Raw genomic sequence first — 24,263 nt, 5'->3', positions numbered from 1 at the left:
GATCTATTATATTCATCCAAAATCATTAAAATTATTTACTGTCACGATTATAACAGTAATAATATAAATTCCGTGGAAAATTATCACTTTTTTTAACAATTGTGTATTAATTATTTAAACATGTGTACGCTTTTTTATTATGATATTATTTTTGTCGTAAAAATTGTAATTTCAAGCAAATTAATCGAGGATAATTTTGGAATATCATCAGTAGATTTTGAGCAGATGAGTTTTTCTTAGAGAAACTTTTAAATTAAAATAGATTCAATTGATTCTTTCAATTTCTTCAAAATTTAACTCATCAATATTAGCAGCCAATAATATTTGTGAAACTAGGCAACGACGTCTTCATCCCTTTTGTGCACCTTGCAAATCGAAAATCGACGCATACTTTCCATCCAAAAGAAATTAAAGCTATATCATTTGAAGAAATAGAGTTCCTACGGTAACAAAAATGTGAACAAGTTTTCGTGATAAACTTGAGCGGATAATAAATATCAGTAAATGAGAAGCCATCGCAAGTATCATGCATAACACTCCATCCAGCACTTCCTCTGAAAAAATGTGCAGCTTTTAAATCGAGCCCAATCACGTTCTCCGGACTGTTAAAATTATACAGGAATCTTAGACTGGAACTGGCTCAACCACCTGACCGGGAGCACCTATTTTAACCTGAAGTAGAAATAATATGCAAGAAAGTTGGTTACTTTTGCAGATAGGATCATGTATGACTGCAAAGCAAAAATGCATAATTGTTACCGTGGTTATTATTTTTAAGCATAAAGATTGTTTTAATTGTTCAATTCATGATCCAAGGAGGGGTTCTGGATAGATCTTACAGGCCCTTTTTAGATTTTTGAACAACAGACTGATACATATAAAAGCATCATATATGTGGTTACAGGCGACATCTAGATTAAGTCAATATGATGAGCCAGCCACCTTTTGTGGCATAAAACTCATGAGCGCGCCAAGATGACAACTGAATTCACAACTGTTAGTGGTGCTTCTTATAATTTAGAACCATAAGATTACCTTTGCTGATTTGAAGAGCTCATCTAGAACTTCGGATAAGGTTGGATGTGCGTGCACAGCAAATTTTATGTCCTGCACAGAGCAAGAATTGCGACAAAAATAATTATTTGAAAGTGAAATTGAAGATACACTCATTCCTGCTATTTTTACAGATGAAAGAAAAGTCCTGCTTTAATTTATTTCATGTCACTGTTGTTCCAAGAACAACAATATCATAAAGCCAGGTTCTCTGGTGTGTCATCTTTTATTTTGATTGTTGACTTCATCGCTAAAATCAAGGTATTCAAGAAATGCCAATTTAAAACCAACAAATTTCTCTGTGTACAAGTTTTGCTTATTTTTATCGTTTTCTACAGAACCAAAAGATGGATACCGTGATTTGAAGATGAAAAAAGTCATAAACAAGTATATTATTTTCACACATCATTCAAGGTGTATTTTTGCTAGACCAGGAAAAAACTCAAAATATTTGTTCCCAACCAGAGTTTTGGAGCCGATGGTACCTGTATACGAGTTCCCAGGGCTATTGCATTGGATGCTTCATGTATGAGATCCGCTGCATGCAATCCAAAAATATGAACACCAAGGATCTCACCATTGTCAGGTCTATATATCAACTGCACAAGATATTCAGTAGGTGTTAAAATTGAAAATCTCAAAAGTACAGTGAGAGATCTAGAGTTTATTGCCAGGGCAGAAATATAGATGGGGGACAAATTGTAGAGGCTTGACAAAGCGTTTGCAAAAATTTCTCTCTTCCTGTAGTTTTTATTAGGGTGAGGTTAAAATATATCTTTCTACAGTCAACCATTAAAGAGTATTCTGATAAAAATATGAATAGCACGAGGCCCCTTCCTCAGTGATTAGAATCACCATTCAATTACTAAAGAAATAATAGCTAAAGGCACTTTAATGGTTGATTGTAGAATGATATATTTTAACCTCACAATCGAATGGATAATTTAAGCTAAATTAATTTGCATCACCTTGGCCAGTCCTTCGCCTTCATTTTCAGCAAGGGCTTTTGTGTTTGCTTTGAAACTTGTTTTGGCAACGCTTACTTCAAATCCTTCCTTCTCGGCTTTTTCTCTTGCTTGAGGCTACAAAAATTGAAGTTACTTGAGAAGCAGAACTAAATCGTAACAAGACCTGAAGCACCAGAAGCAAACTTTATTTCCTTTTCCAGTTATATTATATTACTACACAAGAGTATCTTTTTATCTGCCGAAGGATATGATACAATCTCATATCCAATATCCATTTGGTTGCTAATTCACCAATATCATAAGCAATAATGGTGATAAGCCTCTTAGTTCTTAGATACTGTAACTGGAATCATTCAACAAATCTATCGAGTCAATGAACAATAAAAATCATCAATATCTACATCTTAACCTTATCATGCAATCCTAGTTAATGGGGAATTTTTCCTACCAAGATTTCAATTGGAAAATCAGTTGTTATTCCACTGCTAAATTCAGAATAGCAAGAAATCCAGTGATGTAATATTGCAAATGGAACTACTAACTGAAATAGTTGGGAAGCTTATAGACAGGTTTGATATGATGTAAGATATGAGGGAACTGGGAAGAGTAAATGGAAAATGCTAGCGAAATCAAACGAAGGAAAGGAGTAGAGAGTAAAAAATAAGAGCAAACTCGAGGTGGGAGAAGATACCTCTGTTAATCCAACCATACTAATTTCAGGATGGGTAAAACACGCCGCGGGAATGCTTAAATGATTCAGCACATGGTCATTCCCAGAAAGTTGCTCAACAACTGAAAGAAAAATGATGCAGGTCAACTAATAATGCAACAAGATAAAATAAGCAGCTATTGATTGTGAATGGGAATATCGAATAGTTGAGATTAGATGAAGTTCATTACCGGAGATTCCTTGTGCACTTGCTGCATGGGCAAGCATCATTTTACCATTGGCATCACCAATGCAAAACAAATGAGGAACCTATTAATCAAAACTTTGAGTCAGCCTATTCAGAAATCTTGTAACTGGCATCTGTGTGTAGGACCTACCAATTTTCCATCTGCATTGATCACTCTCATACGCTCATCAACAGGGACAAATCCACGTTGCGTTTGGACATTAATCTGCACAAAAATAATATTTTTATGAATCCTTTTGATTTGTATCCTTCGATTGTACGAGGAGCTATAAATTATAATTCTGCCAGTTGACTAACATTTTCCAATCCAAGTCCTTGCGTAAATGGAGCCCTTCCAGTTGCAATAAGAGCGGCATCTACCTGCAGGGAATCATTCAATCGATTATATACAAAATCCACACCAAGAGTAACAAAAGTTTAACTAGAGTGGCACTGCAGCAACACTAATCTAGTTGTCTGCGACCAACCAATTAATCCACTGGTAGATAATCTGCTTTCCAAGAATTAAGCTTTGGCTTGAGTCATGGCAGGTGAGATGCTATGAAAGAGAGAAGTCATCACTCCCTTTGAAAAAACAGCTACAAAATACATGTTATGCGCGAACATGCATTACTTGGTGTAATTTTAGTTGTTACATATGATTCACTCATCAGTTCAACCATTTTCTCCGAACTACTTAAAATTAGTTTTGTACTGAAACTATAAGCTGTACAAAGCTGTGTGGAAGAGAGCGGGAGAAGTGCGATGCAGGTTTCCACTCTAAATCTTCACCTAAGAAAGATTTCGGAGACTTACCTCCAAAGTATCCTTAGGCTCCTTTGTCTTTGCATCAATGAGCTCTATTTGTACGGGTTTTCCATTCTTCGCTGGTGTAATCTGCTCGTGGAAAGGGGGTAAGTATTAAATATTATATCTTAGTTGGTTTATCATTTGCATGTAATAGAAGATTGTGAGATATAACACCTTGCTAGCAAATACACCAATATGTGAATCGATCTTGCGAGGATTGATAAGAACTCGCTGAGCTAATTTTCCAATCTCAGGATCAAATCCAGGCATGAGTTGATCTAAAGCTTCAATGAATGTAACCTGGGGATCCATGCTCAGCAGTTGAGATCTTATATAACACGATCACAATGGTTTTAAAAGTAACTAAATTATCATATACATGGCTGAACATTGATTAGCAACGAAGGCAGAAAATTTTCTCATAACAAGTACATCATTTAGGAGGGTGATTTAGAAGTCCGGTAAACGAGTGTCCAGAGGGGGACCACAGAAAATACAACTCCAAGAAGTACCTTTTCACAGTCTATCTACAGAAAAGGAAGCATTCCGACCAACATCTTATCCAAAATAAGCCTTCTAATAAAAATAAGTAACTATAAAAACACTATAGAAAGAATTAATGATAGACCTCACTTCCGAGTGCAGTATACACATCACTGAATTCAAGGCCAATGTAACCACTGCCAACAATTGCTATCCATTCTGGGACAAATTCCAGTTTAAGAGCATGATCGCTGGTAATCACCGTCTTACCTGCAGGCAGGGGAAATTAAGCAGATAATGGATGGATATGATCACGCTGAAAGCTGAAATTAATTATTGAGCCAATAGAAATGCACTAAATCTTGGGAAAGCAGTGGGACTTATATCTAAAAGATGGTCATATTTAAATGCTCCAGCCGTAACTTGACCTACAATTTTCTTAACACCCCTCATCAGTCTACCTAGATAATTTCTATTTTTCAGCTTTCGGTAAGCCTAGAAAAATAGTAAAGGCACACTTGAAGTTGCTAACTGTATATCAATTACATGCGATTAACTGGTTGGATCAAGGGTCTACAACTCAGTTCGGATCAGTCTATAAGATTTATAGCAAGTTGAAGCTCTCAAACATTCGTGTGTACTAAAACATCCTTGAAAGAGTGCACAGTGAAGACCAAGAGAAAAATAAACCTTTTCGGAGCAGGGATTCATCTATTCTATTCATGCATGCAAAATCATTAAATATAAGAAACATTCATATAAAACCTTCGTATCAGCACATTTAATGATTAAACATACCAGGTGTAAGGTCTAAACAAGCAAGGCTAGCACGCAAGAAGAATCAAGTACCACATAGTAGAGTTAGAATTTCTTACATCTCTCAAAAAGAAAGTGCAAATTTAGTTGTACATGAATATATGAGAAGCCACTACTGCCACAACACTCTCACAGCAATGACCCAAATCTTTATTTGAGATTAAAGAGTTGTTAATTCAGCATTATTAAAGAATTGATTAATTGAAAATCAGCATGTTGGGATCCACCAAATTTAGAATGAACCATCCAATCTACTTCAGATTATCTTATCTCGAGAAATTCAACTTGACGAAAGAGATTATGACACGTGTCAGATAAGATTGAGATCAGATCTTCTGAACTAGTGCGAATACAGTCTATAAATAGAAGTTGATTTCATTTGTTTCTTACACCACTTTTCCTCAACTTCTCTCTCTCGAGTTCTAGTCATATACCTTAGGTTTTTAGCCCGTTTCTAGGACAATTTAGTGTCGAGAAGCTTCGGAGCTAGTGTTGACTCGAAGAGGTTTGTTAAGAAGTATAAACTACCGTAAATGTCATTACATCTTTTAATGTCAGTGTCTACACCTAAGGCCAAGAGGTTTTAGCTAAGCGACTAGTCGTAGACTGATTGTTAGAGTTTAAAGGAAAATACATAATTTGATGATATTGGCCATGAAAGATTTTGATTGTATTTTGGAAATCGACCTATTGTCTAAGTATATAGCGACCCTAGATTGTTATCGATGTCCTCGTTCAGTTTCGACCAGAAGGAGACAATAATTGGTTCTTCAACAGTGAGGGAGCTCGACCTCCAATACCAGTAATGTATGCTGTAAAGGCACATTGGGCTTTAGCGAAAGAAGAGAAGGATACCTCATCTATGTTGTAGACGTATCAAAGGATACAATCGATAACATTCCAGTTGTCGATGAATTTCCTAACGTTTTCCCCGATGAAATTTCTGGATTTCCTCCAGAGAAGACAGTGGAATTTGAGATAGAATTGGTACTAGAAATTATAGATTGGCACCATTGGAAATGAAAGAGTTGAAACAACAGTTACAAGATCTTCTTGACAAGGGATACATTAGATCCAATGTCTTCTTAAGGAGCACAAGTGTTGTTCGCTAAGAAGAATGATGGGTCTATGCGGCTTAGCATAGATTATCGGCAATTGAACCGAGTTACAATCAAGAATAATATTCGTTATCATGGATAGATGACTAGTTTGATCAACTACAAGGGACTTCAGTGTACTCGAAGATCAATTTACGATCTGGATATCATCAGCTTCGAGTTCATCAGCGTGATATCCCTAAGACTACATTTCGAACAAGGTACGAGCATTGTGAGTTTTTAGTGATGTCGTTTGGTTAGATGAATGCTCCAGCAGTGTCAATGGATTTGATGAAACCAGTATTCTAGGAGTATATTGACAAGTTCGTCATTGTCTTTATTGACGACATATTAGTATGCTCCATAACCTTAAAGGGCATGCACAACATTTAAGCATTCGGTTGGGAACATTGAGGGATCACCAACTACATGCTAAGTAGAGCAAATGCGAGTTTTGACTCGACTGAGTTGTCTTCTTGGGACATGCCATATCTAAAGATGGGATATCAGTAGATCCTAGCAAGATCGAAGCAGTGTTGAGTTGGTCACACCGGCATCAACTCTAGAGATAAGGAAGTTTTCAAGGTTTGACAGATTATTACCGGAGATTCATCTCGGGATTTTCTCATATTGCCAAGTTATTGACATAACTGACGTGTAAGAATGTGCAGTTCGAGTCATGATTGTGACAATAGTTTCAACGAACTGGGCCAACGTTTGACAACTACACCAGTTTTAACTTTGCCATCTGGATCAGGAAAGTACATTGTGTACACTGATGCATCACTTCAAGGACTTGGGTGTGTTTTAACCCAGAACGGTCATGTGATTGCACATGCATCCAAACAGTTGAAGAAGCACAAAGAGAATTATCCAGTTCATGATCTAGAATGGACAGCGATTGTGTTTGCTTTAAAGATTTGATGACATTATCTACAGAGAGAGATTGAGCTTTTTACGGATCACAAGAGTTTGAAGTATATCTTTACTGTAACGTCCCGAAAATTTGAAAGTCCACGTGAACCACATGCATGCAAGTTATTAAATTTCTTTGGTATTTTATTAAATTTTTTTTAAAGCATTAAATGCATGTTTATTTTATTAATTATGTGTTTAATTATTTTTATGCATTTTATGCATAATTCATGCATGGTAGTAATTATTTCATGAAATTTTAAAATGTCATGCATTAGAGTTTCTAGATGCATTTCACGCTCGAATGAGGACCGGAGACCGGAGAATTTTCAGGAAAATTATTTTAAATATATGATTTATTTTATAAATTAAGTTGAGGTGTTTTTAAGTGTATTTTTCAAAAATGGGATTTTATTGGGTATTTTTACCCGCAAGATTTTATTTTTATCGGTACGCAAATTCTATCGAATCGGGGGACATTTTGAGGTTTCGGCTAATGTTTTCAAAATCTTTTCAACACGAAATATTTTTCGATAGTGCGTTTGGATTTAATGGGCCTACTTTTAAACTTTTGGGCTTAAACACCTTTTTAACCTTTTAATTACATGAATTAAGGGCCCATTAACTAAATTATTATCTATATATTTAACACTAATTATTCCCTAAGCTCACCACTTAACCTAATAACCCTCCACTCAGCCGCCCACCGCCTCCAATTGGCCAACCTCTTCGTGAGTGCAGCAGCAAAGATTTCGGTGCTTCTTTTTCCTCCAAGCTCAATTTCCTTCCACGTTCCGTGTTCCTCCGAGCGTTTCTGCACCAAGCATCATAAGGCACGCTGTGTACTTTCTTTGCTGCATCATTCACGTATATATATATATATATATATCTGATGTGTTTGTATGATGCATGAATTTATTCGATCTGTCCATGAACAGGAAGGATTCCTTCGGTTTTTACCCATGTCATGCATTTCTTTTAAATGTTACTCACGTTCTTCTCTGATTTTGTGCAAGGGGCTACGGCTCAGGGTTGTTAAAAGATTGTTAAGATGTCGGGGTGTGGTTCTGAAAGCAACACTTGTCGTTGTTGCTGTGAGTGGTAGAGGCGAGGGGATGAAATCGTGGTGGGGCTCGGGTTTTGCTTATATGGAGGGTAAGGGGGATCTGTTGGTGCCAGGGTGAGTCCAGGCATTAGATCTACTTCTGATGGGTCCGAACCCTGTCCTGAGAGGGCCCTAGCACTGCTGGACTGAACCTTGAGCAGCACAAATGAACCGAGTGCAAGGAAGTGCGGTTTAGGCGTTTGTGGGTCTCTAGCGATCGGGTTGTTAGTGGGGGCTGCATGGGGTTAGGGCCGTGAGTTCTTTGTGTCCAGGGGATGCCTAGGGTAGTCTATATGTGAGTGGTTAAAGGCTGGTTACGTGGGAGAAGGCTAGAGGCGTGAGTTTGGAAAGGGAAGAGCATGAGGTTGTATAATATGATAGGGCCGAACTTGGGGAGCTTTCCTGGTATGACAAAAGGTTAGAAAAAAAAAATTGATTGAGTTTCGAGTCGATTCGGGTTAAAACCGGGACTCCGGTCCAAGTTTAAAACGAATTGGTTAATCGTATTATGAGCTTGAGTTTACGTCTAGGAATGCTTTTAAAAATGTTTTGGGATGTTTTAAGGAATTTGGTATGCTTTGGGTCAATTTTAGAGGTCCAGGAGTGAAATGATAATTTTTGGGTTTCCAGAGGCAAAATGGTCATTTTGCACCCAGGGTGAGATTTTGGTCCTGGCAGCGCCCTGAGCACAAATTATAATATTTTAAATGATTATGCATCATGTTTACGATTTTTATGCTATTATGATAATTATGATGCATGCTTGGTTTAAAGGAAAAATTATGTATATGCATGATTTTATTAAGTGATGAATATGATGACACATTTTGAAGGAAGTGATTTAGTTGTGACTGACACGATGACACGATGATATGATTGGAGATATCGTGAGGGAAAAGGCCTCAGAGGGAGCCCGTTTACGGGAGAAGGCCCCAGAGGGAGCCCGACGATCGTATTTCCATTGACATGATATGATGATATGATAGGCTCGGGCTCAGTTGACGGGTGAGAGTGTCGCTGATGTCCCCCGCCGCCGGGTACCGCGGTTACACGTAGATGGATCCATCGACTGACATGATGACATGATGATACGAAAGTCACAGCTAATGAACGGAATTCAAATTAAGATTTTAACACGTATATGCTGATACGATGATACATGCTATTACCATGTTTTGACAGGTCACAGTTACGCATATGATATGATAACATGATGAGACATGTTTTGACACGTTACGATTTTACACGACACGCTTATGTTCATGTTTTTAAGCTCATGAAACGTATTTTGATTATGCTATTTTTCACTGTTGTGTGCTACGTATATGTACTTGTTATTACTGGTACAGGTGTGTTGAGTCTTTAGACTCACCAGGCGTGTGTGATGCAGGTGAGCATTTTGATCAGGGGACCTGAGGTGCCGAAGACTGAGTAGGCAGGCGGGTGTGCGGTGATACGACCCGACGACCATTATTTTCCGCATATTGATTCATGTTTTTTTGTGAGGAGTTACACATTTTTACATGTTGATGACATTACGATTTTTATACGTTCACGTTTATGTTGATTTTGGATGACGTTAGTAATTTTTAAACTGCGTTTCTTGTTGGTAAATAAATACGATTACTTTAAATGTTATTTTGTAATTGCGAGCTTTAAAAAAAAAATATTTCAGCATTTTTAAACCGAGTAGACGTTTCGGGGGGGTGATCGCCGGTGCCATCAGTTGCACGGACAATGAGCGGCTCCTAGCAGGCTTTTAGGTGGAGGGAACATGAATGAACCGATCCCATATCGGAATGAGAGGGATTCCGAGACTGTTCAATGTAATGGACTGTACAGTTGAAGAGGGCTTAAAAGATTTGATTTGTACTACTCATATCACGAAGGTGCATCTTCTTTTCGGTATCTCATCACATAAGAACTCTAAAGTTAAGCATGCTTGACTTGGGGTAATTTTGGGATGGGTGACCTCCTGGGAAGTTTTCTAGGGTGCGTGTGAGTGAGGCCATAAGCACGCTGGAAAGACTCGTCTTGGTACAGTGAGGACAGTCGTCAAATCTGGAGCGTTACATTTACTCAAGCAGAGTTAAATATGCGATGTTTCAAATAGTATCCAGGATCAACAAATCTCACAGTTGACGCTCTTAGTCGCAAGGTGAGATTATCTACAATTCAGAGAAGTCTCATCTCAAGTGTAATCCAGTATTGTTGTTATCTGGGATTTCACTTCCGTCATAAGAAAGGAATAAAAAAACATTCGAGTAACGAGCATTTTATCTGAACTGACGTTGTATACCAGAATCAGATAAACTCAGTTTTCTGACTCGAAGGTGCAAAAGTTAACAAGGTTAGCTAACGGAGAAAACACATCTGACTTTGCATTTCAAACAGAAGGAACCTTGTGTCAGTCAAGGAGAATCGTAGTTTCAGAGGATTTTGATTTTAGAGGCGAGATTTTATCTCAAACCCATAAGAGTAAGTTGAGTATCCACTCTGGAAGCAAGAAAATGTATAAGAATTTGAATATCAGGTTTTGGTGGAAATATTAGGGTGTATGAATAAAAGTGTTTATCAGTTTGTAACTAGGTATTTAGTTTGTCAGCTAGTGAAAGCTGAACATCGACGACCAGGAGGATTACTTCGATTCCTTGAATGGAAGTGAGAGCATGCGATGATGGATTTTGTCGCCTACTTGCCGTTGTCTTCCAAGAATTGGGATGTCAATTTGGGTAGTTGTGGATCGACTGAATAAGTCAGCAAATTTCATTCCGTCGGGAATATAGTTTCGATCGCATGAAAAAACCATACGTCCACGAAATTCTTGAATACCATTGTTTGCCTACAAGTAGAGTCAATGACAGAGACCCACGCTTTACTTCAAGGTTCTAGGAAAGTTTTCAGAAAACATTGGGAACGACATTGAGTCTGAGTACTGCCTATTGTCCAGAGACTGATGGTCAGTCTGAGAGGACTATTCAGAAATTCGAGGACATGTTACATGCTTGTGCTATGGATTTTGGACCACCATGGCATGATCATCTGTAGCTTGTGGAGTTCGCGTATAATAATAGCTACCATACAACACCGGTATGGCTCCGTTCGAAGCATTGTATTGTAGACGTTGTCGTGCTCCATTGTTTTGGAACGAAGTAGGAGAACGACGACAAGTGCAAAGACTTGAATTAGTGCAGCAAGCGATTGACCAAGTGGGATTGATCAAGAAAAGAATAAAAACGGCACAATATCGTCAAGCGAGTTACGCGAATACCAAGCGTAGACCCGTACAGTTTCCGCTATGGGAAAAAATATTCCTTAAAGTTTCATCATTACTCAAGGTGATGAGATTTGGACTTAAGGGAGAATTAGCCCCAAGATTCAGCAAATCTTTCAAAATCTTGAAATGTGTTGGAAATTTGGTATATCAATTGGCTTTACCACTGCATCTTTCCATCATTCACAATTTCTTTCAGATATTGTTGCTACGAAGAGATGTAAAAGATGAATCGCATGTTCTTGACCCGACAGATGTTCAACTTGAAGAAGACTCGACTTACGTCAACATCTGTCAAGAAGCCGCTCTTAATTCTAGGTAAAAAAGAGAAGAAACTCAGAAATAAGACCATCCCACTTATTCTAGTGCAATGGCAATGCTGAGGTACCGCATAGGAGACTTGCGAATTAGAGAGACATCTGTGCTCAGAGTATCTGTATTTGTTTTGAACAGTATCGTTATAATCATGAGTTGTATTTTATTCAGTTGTATGAAGGTCTGATTTCGAGGACGAAATCTTTGTAAGGAGTAGATGATTTAATGATCTGAATCTTTATTTCAATGAAGTACTAAATAAGACATGATTAGAGAATTGTTAATTAAGCATTATTTAGACTTGGTTAATTGAGGATCAGGATGTTGGGATCCATCGAATTTAGAATGGATCATTCAATCTACTTCAAATTATCTTATCCCGAGAAATCCATCTAGACGAATGAGATTATGACGCGTGGCAGATAAGATTGAGTTTGAATCTTCTGAACTAGTCCGGATGCAGCCTATAAATAAAGGCTGATTTCATATGTTTCATACACTGTTTTCCCTCAACTTCTCCATCTTGAGTGCTAGCCATATACCTTAGGTTTTAGCCCGTTTCTAGGACAGTTTAGTGTCGAGAAGCTACGGAGCTGGTGTCGACTCGAGGAGGGGTCGGTGAACTGAGACACACAGATCGAGACATCATCACGGACTGACGACGGACGCAGGTATAATCTTAAACCCTTAAATAGTGATTTAAGGATCATTAGGAAGAACTTTGAAACATGTCTAGTGATTCTGGATCTGCATTAGAGTGATTTCAATATGCGGATTAACGACGGATGCATGTATAATCCTAAAGTCTTTAAATAGTGATTTAATGATAATTAGGAAAAACTTTGAAGAATGTTTAGTGATTCTGGATTTGACATGATAGACTGATAGTGATTTCAGCATGTTGGTACTGTTTAGGTTAGTACATTTTCTATCAGATTGTTTTAGTGAAGTATGTGATGTACCAACTGAGATATTCAAGCGTAATATACACACTTATATGATGCATATTTATCTGTTGCAGGATACTTGTTTTACTGCTTCGACATATTATGCATGACATCTTCTATATTGTGGACGGTTATGTATCGAGAGCTACAGTGTCCGCGGGACCCGTGGGCTCTAAAGACCCTAGACATTGCAGGTCCACGTCTTGATGATGAGTGTGGGAGCCAAAACTTGCCTATGGCAGATTCGAGACTAGACACTCGAGTGTCTCTAAACTAAGCATGAGATTCTAGACTTGATCCTTGATACCCAAGCATATTGCATTTCGCATGCATCATATTGGTTTGTATACCCGTACATTCTCGTATTGGACGATTGTTGCTCACGTCCTTGTTTATCTTGGACACCTCATTCCACAAGGCAGGTCTTAGGTTGGACAATTCGGAGGGCAGTAGCTAGAGAAGTTGGGTTTTCAGTGGTGATCCATTGGAAGTTTTATTTGGTTTCTCGTATTCTCGTGCATGATTATTAATTCAATATAGTTGTATTAACGTTTAAGACTGAAATTATTGTCCTATTTTGGTTTAAGTTGTAAGATGATTAAGTTATTTGGTTTCCGCTATTTAATTGTGTTATCAAGTTTAATTATTCATGTTTATTAGTCTGTTTAGTAGTGGCTCGGGTAAAGGCGCTACACTCACTTCCACCTAACCATAACCCCAAGGACACACGAGATAAAAATATACATGAATAGCAATACAATGGGAAATCCTATGTAAAAAAGTAGTAAGTTTAGCACCTAATGCACCCACCATCAACTTCAATTCCTTTGGGTACGAAAGGAATAGAACCGGTAGCAATTATTATGTCTTTCGCAGTTATGACAGTGTCACCAGAATCTCTTTTTCCATATTTCAACTTTTGCGGACCCTGAGAATGTAAAAAATTATCAATATCAAAATGGGGAAAAGCCTAAACCATCACAACAAAGTTTGATAAGAAGGCGAATAATTTAAATATTCTTTCGATCCTCAGGAGTGCAAATCCAGACTATAGAAAATATTGGCATACCAAAATTGTACCAAAACCAGTCAATATATCGACGCCAAGTGCTTTCATTGAATTAGTCAGATTGCTACGAATTTTGGAGGCCAAGTTATTTGCATGATCGGCAACTGCTTGTCTATCATATCCTGCAGCTGCAACCTGTCATTGTGGCAGGTGATGATTGGTAAAATGGGAAAAGTGACCCAGAAAAAAATGAAATGAAAACTGTAAAAATGTTACAGAATAGCATACTAGTATTTAACTTCACATGATGCATAACCACACAAAATCAAGAATATCTAACTGATCGGTTGTAATTACTTATCAAGAAAGTACAAAACTTATGTTAAATGTTAAATTAGGTAGAGAGGATCAAGACTTATCATTCATTGACACTCCAACAGATATTGTTTACTGTAGCATAAATTGGAATAGATAGTGTAAATATTTATCAATTAGTTGTGATTTGATAGGATTGTCAACTATTTTAAACTTGGTAGGATAATATTTATCTTTTTATTTTAGGGGATTAGATACACTGTTTGTACTCTATATGAAGTTGTAAGCCTAATCAAGAAAGAATACCCAGAAATTATTTTCCTCAATTTTTACTTTCTGCATTTACATACAACATCCACATTACATTTACATTGTCCTGCATACAAGTTTGCGCACTAAGCCAGAAAGGGTGAACAGTTGTTCCCTTTCATCATTTTTTTACGGAAACTGCAGGCAATTCAGCCATAACAAATTCAGATTTACGAAAAGGTACCCTTCAGCCATAATAACTAACTCAAATCTCGTGACAGTATATATTGTTAAAATGGGTTTATCAAAATGGTTCAAAATGTACACACTACTGATCATGAAGAACAAAAAGTACCTGTAAACCAAAAGATTTCATGTGGTGCTCGTTTTGAAGCTCTCTCATGCGACCACTTACAGCAAGAAGTGCTTTAGAAGGAACGCATCCCCTATTAACACATGTTCCGCCGACCACATCCCCTTCTACAATGGCAGTTTTCAAGCCCTGCAGTACATAATAATTCACACGTTTGGTAACTAATCTGCAAGATGAATATGCCAAACGATTTAGAATGAATGGAATTGTTTTTTTTTTTTTTTTTACAAATTTAAAACTCAACATCGAAACATCAGATGGAAATCTGCAATTCGCAACCAAATTAGCTCAAACAATCAAATTAGCAGCAGGAAATAAAAGTAAAATTCGAACAGGATCAAACTGAACCATTACCTTCTCAACAGCATGAAGTGCTGCGCCGTGGCCACCAACTCCGGCTCCGATAATCACTAAATCATAGTCAAAATGGCTATTCGACGGCGCGCCATTGTCTTTCGACGCCGCAACAACCTTAATCAAATTCGAATTCACATATAATCGATCTAAACGAGAGGAAGACGTAAGCAAGGATGATTTCGAATGAAAAGCCTCGACGCGAAGTCCACAAAATCGAAGCGATCCAGGCGTCAGCAAAGGCGCATTATGGGAGCTGGTGAGGCCGGATCGAGCCACAGAAGACGGCGAAGAAAGTGAGAGAGAAACCGCCGATTGCATGATTGAGCGTATGGGTGTGAGATCTCAGAAATGGAGAAGGTTTACAGTGATATATAGGCGGCAATAAAGCAGAGAGAACTGAAAGCTTCGAAATTTCCGTCGGGCGTTGGCGGACTCGACGATGCACAAGCAAGGTGTGGCGTGTGTTCCAACTAATAATATCTATTCATAAAACTTCTCTAAATGGAAATTTCGTTAATTGCCCGTATAAATTAATCCAATAATTATAATTTATTATTTTAAAATTTGTTTTTTTATTTAGCAGACATAAATTTAATTACAAAAAAAAATTGTTTTGTTTCACTAATAAGTAATTGTATCTTGTTCCTTGAATAGATATTAAAAAAATATTTATTATATATATATATATATATTATAAAAATAAACGTTTGGAACCAGCATAACCTTAGCTAGAACCAACAATCTAGTATTGCAACTAACAAAATAACATAAGATTACTTCATGTAGCCTTGCTAAATTCAGTTGAGACTTTAAAGAGCGTTTGAATTTAAAACTCAAGACGCATCTATGAAAGATTCATCTTCAGATTTATCAAGTGACCCAAGTCGGGACCAAGTTATATTTGTATTTTTAGAAAATTATTATTTTATGATATTGACAATTATTATCTTAGTAATGTGTTGAATTGATTAATTTAGAAAACTGGCCCAAGTTAGGACCGAGTAAAAATATGTGTTAAAGAGATTATTAATTTAACGAGTTGTAATATATAAAGATTTTAATACAATAACGTTAATTAAATAATAATTTGATACGTTGACAACTCTCCATATCCTTGTTGCAACCATCCGTCGTAGCAAATGAATAAAAAAAATCTCTATCTATTATTATATTATTAAGGAATGCCATTATATAGGCTGATCAAATATGAAAAAACACCCAAATTAATCCGCACCACATCGTCGCATTCGATTTATTAACATAACTGTTGTTGAAAAAAAGTTCAAACTGTATCGTGTATAATGGTGCAATTACAATTTCAATGAAAGGCCACACCACATAGTTAAAATAGTTAGTTTTTCATTATTTTATAATATAGTTTTATATTAACCATTCTATATTTAATTTAAAACAAACAATAAATGCAAATGAGTTTTTATCCCGCGTCAAAAAACAATAATACGACATAATGGAAGAAATGCTCTTGATCAATGTTTAGAGTAATGTTTTTCGTAACAGATCAACTTTAAAATAATGGTTCAATTAGTCGGACTGATTCAACCAGACTGGAACACTTTTATATTATATAAAATAATAATATAATATAATAAATAATATATTTTAAATTCTAAAAATCTTAAATTTTTTAAAATACTAATAAAAATATAAATTTACCAAAATTTAAAATCTAAACAACAACATACATATAATCAAAATATTAAATGTAAGTGCATATATATATTTTAAACAAAAAATTACAAATAAAATAAGCTCTAATACTACAAAAATAATATTTTTAACATAGTTTAAAATCCAAATATACATAACCAAAAATAAAAGTTAAGATTTTAAATATAAAAAACAATAAAATTCTAAAAATACCTTATAAAAAATAATGAATCGGTTGGACCGACTTGTCCGATTTTACCGATTCTTGATCGGTTTGAAAACATTTATTTATTAAGATATAAATAGTAAAAATAATCGGTAACTTTTATAAACCTTTCAATAAATCTACCCACTCCATGAAATCTTGTCAACGCCTCTTTCGTATCAAATCTAAAAAACAATTTATCTCAAAGTACAAAAATTATTTGATTTATGACTTTCTTACTTTTACAAAGAAAAAATATGTTACATCATAAATTGCTTTAAATTATATAAAACATTAATAGCAATTGATTTTTTTTAAAAAATTCGTTAATTCTATTTTTACATAGCTAAATTAAATTCAAGTTGTTTATCATGTCTGAGTTTTTGACACCAATTAGTTTTTACAAAAATAATCAATCCATTTAGATAAATAATGTTTACACATAACTATAATATTTAATCTATTTTAAAATTTTAAAAAATCACATTTTATCTCTAGTAATTAAATATGTAATTTAATTTCATAACTGTTATTCAATTAATAATTAAAACTATAACAAAATTGTATGAATGAATTCGATTTATTAATTATCATGATTCATATACATGATATTTATTATTTTACACACTTGTAATAGTTAGCTAGTTCATATTTATTCTTAAAAAAAACAATTTACTCTTATTTTTACATATAAATAATTTTTTATACGTGAAAATGAACAAATACCATTTTGATACCGTTTACCATCAAGCATCAAACGCAGCTCCCCCTCTTTCTCATAAACCTTTCCTAGTTCTGAGGCAAAAAATTACTAGAATTCCGAACATGAAATCCTCATGATCAAGCCCAGGATACTTCAGAAAAGATGTCATTTTTGTTGCTAAAAAGATTATATCACTCCGATTCAGTTCGAAAATCCTTCCATAAAACCCATTTACTCTCCCGTATTCTCTCATCTTTCTCTCAACCCCAAATTTGCTGTTCCCTTGATCCAATTCATAGACAGTCAGATTCAGCTTCTGGGAATGCTATTTGGGGGAAATTCGATAATGGGTTTCCTTCAATTTATAATTTAAGCTGGAAATTTCAATATGGTACTACTTTCACCCGTCTTGCGTGTTCACAAGCTGCTGTTGAGTCATCCACTTCTGATGGGCTAACTGTGGAAGGCATCATTGCGAATAATTGGACCATTTATGCTGAATATGAGAGTGATTGGAAGAGCCATGCTTCTGCCATTGCTCGGTCTATCCACCTTATCAAGAAACGACTACGAGTAAGTGCGTATTCTAACAGTTCCCCGTGTTTTTGGGTTTTCATTTGTTTAAAAATTCATTTGGCCCCTTTTTTTTTGTGTTTTTGGTTTACTCAAAATACATTTGCTTTAGAGTACTAACCGACGATTTCGGTTGGGAATAAATCTAGCCAGTGGACTATGTCAGGTTAGAGTAAATGGATGATAAGTCCAAGTATCGATCCCACAGTAGACTAATATTTAATTATTAGAATTTATACCACTTAACTTAAGCTAGACAACATAAATATAAAGATGATATGTGGATTATTAGTCTAAACTATTAAATAAAATAATTGTAATTAAAAACGAGAGATTCAAATATCAAGGGGTGATTCAAATTCAAATAAATAGCTAAGACACACAATGGTACCAAACTCTACTATGTTGACACGTGTTAAAATTCAATTAATTATTTAATCCTTGACAATCACGTTGAAGTCCCCAATTTTATTTATTAAACGATTTCTCGAGTTAATAAACATATTTAAATCTAACAGTCCAATTATTTATAATTGAATTTAATTAGATCTACATGCATTAAATCTTCGTGGAATTTCAGTTTTCACCTAAAACCGTACACTGAAACCGAATGCTATTTCTAGTCAGTTTAACCATGTGTTGATGACGTCTTTGTTGCTATATTTAACCAATCATCTTCCGATTCGTGATTAGTCAACAAACATGTAAATAGTTGATCAGGCTATTAACAAGAAATATTAACCAACGTCAATCAATAATTAAAATCAAGAAAAATAATATATTGAAAATAAACCAAATATCAAACAAAGTATTGTTTGGCCCTATCGTGGTCTTAGCTTAAATAAAATTAATCCATGAATTCAAAACAAAAGTGAGAACACATATTTAAGTTCATAGAAGAAAACAAAATTAAGAATGACTGAAAGGAATTCTCAGTGATTTGTGGCGTGTATTGAAGAATTCCTCATGCTTTTATCTCTGTCTTCCATGTAGTCCTCTGTTCATTTCTTCCACGTCTCTGCCCTCCTCTTTATGCTCTCTTCCTCCCCTCTCCTTTCTTTTTTCTCCTCTACCTCTTCTCTTCTTTGGTTCTCTGCCTCCCTCTCTCCTTTCTCTTCCTCTCACTTCTTCTGCGCTGGTTTTTCTCTTTTGTGTGCCTCCCTCTCCATGTTCCGCTTCTGCCTCTTTTTATTCTTCTAAATGGGCCTTCTCCTTCCTTTCTTTTCTTTTTAAGCCCATATCCAACTTAAAGAAAATGTAGATAAGATATTTATCAAGATTTACATAGATTTTTCCAAAATTTCAATATCATCAATTTTTCTTATATTTTTTACATAGATTTACATAGATTTTTACATAAATATTCTTATATTTTATTTTTTCTTTCTTTTGAAATCTTGTTTCCTTTGAAATCTAATAAATTTATCTTATCTCCCAATTTAAACACTTTTCACTTTTATTCAAATCTACAATTATTAATTCAAATAAACACATAATTAGGGATAAAAATATTAGATAAGGATAAATATTATAAAATTAAATCCCTAAAATCTTTGTAAGATTTGGACTTGTCAAGTACCCTTGATGGTACATGCACATTAATATCATTGTGGCGTCAGTTTGTTGCTTTAGCGGAATGATTTTTCCCAAGTTACATTAAAGTATTAGTCTTCTTTCATGGCTCGATGCCATGTTACTTCATGGATCGTGCTTTAAGACATTGAGTCACTATCTTCACTAGCCAATGTGTTTTCATACCTGGTGTTTTGAAATGAGTGTTAAACAAGTTCTTTGTTTGAATTTGGTCATGTCGTAATCACAAAATATTTAAATGTAATTTTTGTTAAGTGAAATATAAAATTCACTTAGTGAGTTTTGCTATTGCAGAATTATTTGGTTTTGAGATATTACTCCATATTTATGTACAGACTTTATATATATTCATTTAGGGTGGCAGAAAATGAGAAAAAATAGTTGAAATATAATTTGAGCTAATTTATATATCAATATTCTTGTGCCGAATCAAGCTGTGGATTTCAGTTTATGTCTTTCTTGAGAATGCTTATTTTCTCTGTCAGTGGAAAAGATTATCACAGAGGGTGGAAGCATTATCAGGACAGCTGAAAAAGCCAGATCTATGGGAAGATCCTGTACATGCAGGAAAGATAAGTCGTGAGCATGGCTCACTTATGGGCAAATTAAAAGAGGTCAATTCATTTGAGCAAGAACTTTTTGAGTACATCGACATGATAAAACTTGCACGTGAAGATAATGACTCGGAATTGGAATCGGTGGGGCCCCAATTTTTAACTTTCTAGGCACGTATCCTTTTCTTAAATGCTTTGGCCTTTGCATCACTTCTACTTTCGGTCAGGAATAATGCAATTTCAGGATTTTGGACTATGGACTATGAAGTTACTAGGATCTATATCTTTTCTAAACTTCTTTATGTTGGAAGATGTGAACTAAATTTTCTTGTTATTGAAATTTTATCCCCAGTATTTAGTTTCAGTCCTTGATAGGATTCCTGAAATAACTTGTTATTCTACGTAAAGTGAAATTGTGAATGTGGCGAAGAAATCTCTAGATTAGTCTTCTTGAGCTATTGCAGTCAATGGATTGGCCAAAAATAAAAATTGTAATGCTTACGTCCAATCAATCCCTACATCTTATTTCCTAGAACTTAGATATCCAATCTCCTTAAATTTATAACTTCAGCTAGAGTTTACATCGGAACTCCAGTCTTGTTTTTATTTTTTCATTTATCTCAATTTTTTTTATCCCGTATGTCATTACATGAATTTCTACCAAATGGACATATCAATCGAAGTACCCAAATTCCTAAGTACTTCCCCTTATTATGCTTTTTCACCGGTATATGAAACAAAAATATGTGAAGCTATGCAAATTAGTTGTATACATGAATACGTTTACCCTCAGTTACAATTTCTTAGGAGAAATGTTTCTATTTGTATAGTGTGATAGCAATACGAGTCAAGTTTTATAATTTTTTCCTTCTGGCATTCTCTTACAAATATTTGGAGCATCCAATCTTTTGGGAGAGCTTGAACCTTGGTATAAAAATGTAAAATATCATTTCCAACTGATACATTGTGGTTAGAATGAGATAACGTACTAATAACGCATACTTTTGTTATTGACAATAGTACAGAAGTCTTTGTTTGGTTCTTCTTGCAGCTTGTACGTTCTTGTGTGATCTCATAAACTTCACCCCCTCTCTGTAATCATCATTTTGGGCATTTAATCTTAGCATCAGACAGAGAGACATCCCCTCCAGTTGCAATTTCTATTCACTCTCTGTTCAAGTGATGATCGAATTGTTGAAAACATGGTTTAGTCTGAACAAGATTTGTGTAATCTATTTGTGTAGTCTAGCGAGCCTAGGAATCCACTTTAGATTGTATCATCTGTTTCATTTTACTATTATATGAAAGGATGCCTTATCCTTCTTTGTACATTTTGTATTTAATAATAAATTTGTATCTTGTAAAGTAAAAATAAGTTAGGTGATTTAGCTATTTATATAACTTACATGCATTACTAATCTTGAATATTTTCCCTAATTGTAGGAATCTTTGAATGATCTAATTACATTGAGAAGAACCATCAAAGAAAAAGAGCTTGAAGCTCTCTTAGCTGGGGAGCATGATTCTTGCTCTTGTTTCATCGAGGTGAAGTAATGCAATCCAATCCAGTGTATCGATAATGTCTTATGTCATCCTTTGTTTGAAATTTCTTCTTGTTTAATCTTCGAACATACTATCTGAACTTGTTTTTCTTCTTCAGTTTCCAAAATATTGTTCAATGTTATCTATCAAATTTGTTCACCCCACTTTCTGTACAGGTTCAAGCTGGAGCTGGTGGTACTGAGAGCATGGACTGGGCTTCAATGGTCATGCAGATGTATAAAAAGTGGGCGGAACGCCGGGGTTTTGGGGTAACTGTTGTGGATGAAATGCCTGGCGAGATTGCAGGGATAAAGGTTAGTTTTTAGCCAACGCTTTTAGTTTATTTTATGTTTACACATTTATGGTCAATCTTTGATTTATGGTTTTCACAATTTTTTTCATTTCTGAAAATTAATAATGTGTTTCTTGATTCTTCCTTGTTTTTTCTTCCACAAAGGTAAAACGTATGCTTCAGTTGAATTCTATATGTTTTTGTATTTACCTGTGATTTATTTCATAATATTCTCTTTATTTTGCATTAATCAGCGCGCCACTATTAAAGTCGATGGGGAGTATGCATTTGGATATGCCAAAGCTGAAATTGGGGCTCACCGTTTAGTACGCATTTCTCCATTTGACAGCAATAAGCGAAGGCATACATCATTTGCTTCGTTAGCCGTAATTCCCATTCTTGGCAACGGATCTTCCCGTGTTCAAATCAATGAATCTGACCTACGGATTGAACGGTTTCGATCTGGGGGAGCTGGGGGTCAGCATGCTAACACTACTGATAGTGCTGTCCGGATAACTCACATTCCCACTGGAGTCACCGCCTCTTGTCAAAACGAAAGGTACAGTACAACGAGTTATGTATTTCATTCTGACCAGTCTTGAACGTAGACAAAAGTTTCTACAAATGGCCACATTTCTTCTAAGTTACGGATTTTCACAACCGAACAGGTCGCAGCATCAAAACAAGGCATCCGCCATGGCTGTGCTTCAGTCCCGTCTGGACCAGCTTGAGATGGAACGCCAAGCTAAGATAAACGCAGAGCACACACAGTCTCTCACCGATATAAATTTCGGCAGTCAAATACGTTCTTATGTACTCCATGTATGCATTTTCACCCTGAAGTACTCGTTATTACAATTTGAATTACATCACCCCGAATGCTTGAACTAATCAAACACTTACTTTTGGCAGCCTTATCGAATGGTGAAGGATCACAGAACCAATTTCGAGGTTTCGGATCCTGACTCAGTCCTCGAAGGCGACCTCGATGGCTTTATCTTGAGCTTTCTTTCTGCTTCCTTGGACAAAAATGAAGATGAACACCTTTGAAATTTATTGTTTGCCTGCCCCTTCCCGAAACTTGCAAGCAGTGAGTCTCATTTGGAGCATTCGTAATGAGTCGCAGTTTGGCAGTAACGCTTTATCTTCCTACAGCAATGTTTTTGCTATCTCAATATCAATTATAACTATTGATTTATATTAAATATTTATTTATAATTCTTTAGCTTTAAATAAGCTAATAATTTAAAAATAATAATACTGTAGAAAAATGTAAAACAAATCAATCAAAAATATCATATTTTTAGTATTTATTGTTGTTATTATTATTTTGTTTGGAAGTTTATTACATATAAATTGTCACATGTTGTGGAATGAGGGTTTTCTTTTATAATTAACCCAAAAACCACATGGGTTTGACATTTTAAAAAAAATTGTAAATATACAGGAAAACTCTTGCAGCATCCGCCAAAGGGGTTGGAGGACCTTTGTTTTATTTAGTTTAATTTTTTAAAATGGTGAACAAATCCAATTGGACCCGTTCACCATTTTTTCTTTTTTTAAATTTTTTTTATTATTTTAAATAAAAGTTATTTATCTTTTAAAAAAGTAATCGCTCACTGTATTTGTTTATTTATTTAAATATTCGGTGGTTCAGAGTTTTAAAAAATGAAGAATAATTGTGTGTATGGATAAGAGGTTTTTTTAACAATTTCTGCCATAAATAAACTAAATAATTTATTAATTTTAAAATCATAATATTTAGATAACCAAACAACCGATAGATTGTACGAATTGAATATGTCAAATCATACTTATTTGTTAAAATCACAACCACTAGGCGCTTATTTGAGAAATAGTTGACAATAAAGTTTGATATATTTTGATCTTAATCAAATTTAAAATATTAACTAAATGACACTAAATAGCTGTTTTGACTTGAAATTGGAAAAAAAAAACGAAATTGTAGAAATTAAATGTGATGTAACCAAAAAAAGTATGGATCTTGAGTTTGATGTGATGAGCCAAATACTTCTTACTGATTTGTTGTGAGCTTAGCAGAAGTACTGTGCAGGTTAGGGCTGAGCATAATTGTGATCTCGATCTGAACACACAAACAAAAGTTGGAGGGTGCCAGAAGTGTTTTTAGTG

General features: G+C 35.3%; 2 protein-coding genes across 2 annotated transcripts; one reads left to right on the top strand and one right to left on the bottom strand.

Moving 5' to 3' along the window:
- Positions 1-371: 371 nt before the first annotated feature.
- On the bottom strand, positions 372-15,462 carry LOC142528050 (dihydrolipoyl dehydrogenase 2, chloroplastic-like). Its single transcript, XM_075633096.1, has 15 exons — positions 14,980-15,462; positions 14,608-14,754; positions 13,749-13,883; positions 13,490-13,607; positions 4,356-4,480; positions 3,902-4,027; positions 3,734-3,814; positions 3,236-3,298; positions 3,069-3,143; positions 2,922-3,000; positions 2,713-2,813; positions 2,022-2,135; positions 1,539-1,652; positions 1,036-1,107; positions 372-672 (listed from the first exon to the last, which is right to left on the bottom strand). The coding sequence occupies exons 1-15, from the start codon at positions 15,298-15,300 to the stop codon at positions 625-627; spliced, it is 1,719 nt and encodes a 572-aa protein (XP_075489211.1). The 5' UTR covers positions 15,301-15,462; the 3' UTR covers positions 372-624.
- Positions 15,463-17,589: 2,127 nt separating this feature from the next.
- Positions 17,590-23,216, top strand: LOC142527650 (peptide chain release factor PrfB2, chloroplastic). Its single transcript, XM_075632511.1, has 7 exons — positions 17,590-18,131; positions 20,210-20,422; positions 21,722-21,823; positions 21,997-22,134; positions 22,367-22,671; positions 22,781-22,934; positions 23,025-23,216. The coding sequence occupies exons 1-7, from the start codon at positions 17,721-17,723 to the stop codon at positions 23,160-23,162; spliced, it is 1,461 nt and encodes a 486-aa protein (XP_075488626.1). The 5' UTR covers positions 17,590-17,720; the 3' UTR covers positions 23,163-23,216.
- Positions 23,217-24,263: the final 1,047 nt, after the last annotated feature.

The sequence above is a fragment of the Primulina tabacum genome, chromosome 15 (assembly GCF_025594145.1).
Source record: "Primulina tabacum isolate GXHZ01 chromosome 15, ASM2559414v2, whole genome shotgun sequence".
Classification (NCBI taxonomy): domain Eukaryota; kingdom Viridiplantae; phylum Streptophyta; class Magnoliopsida; order Lamiales; family Gesneriaceae; genus Primulina; species Primulina tabacum.
Note: the sequence above shows the minus strand (reverse complement) of the source record. Positions and strands in the feature narration are given on the sequence as shown.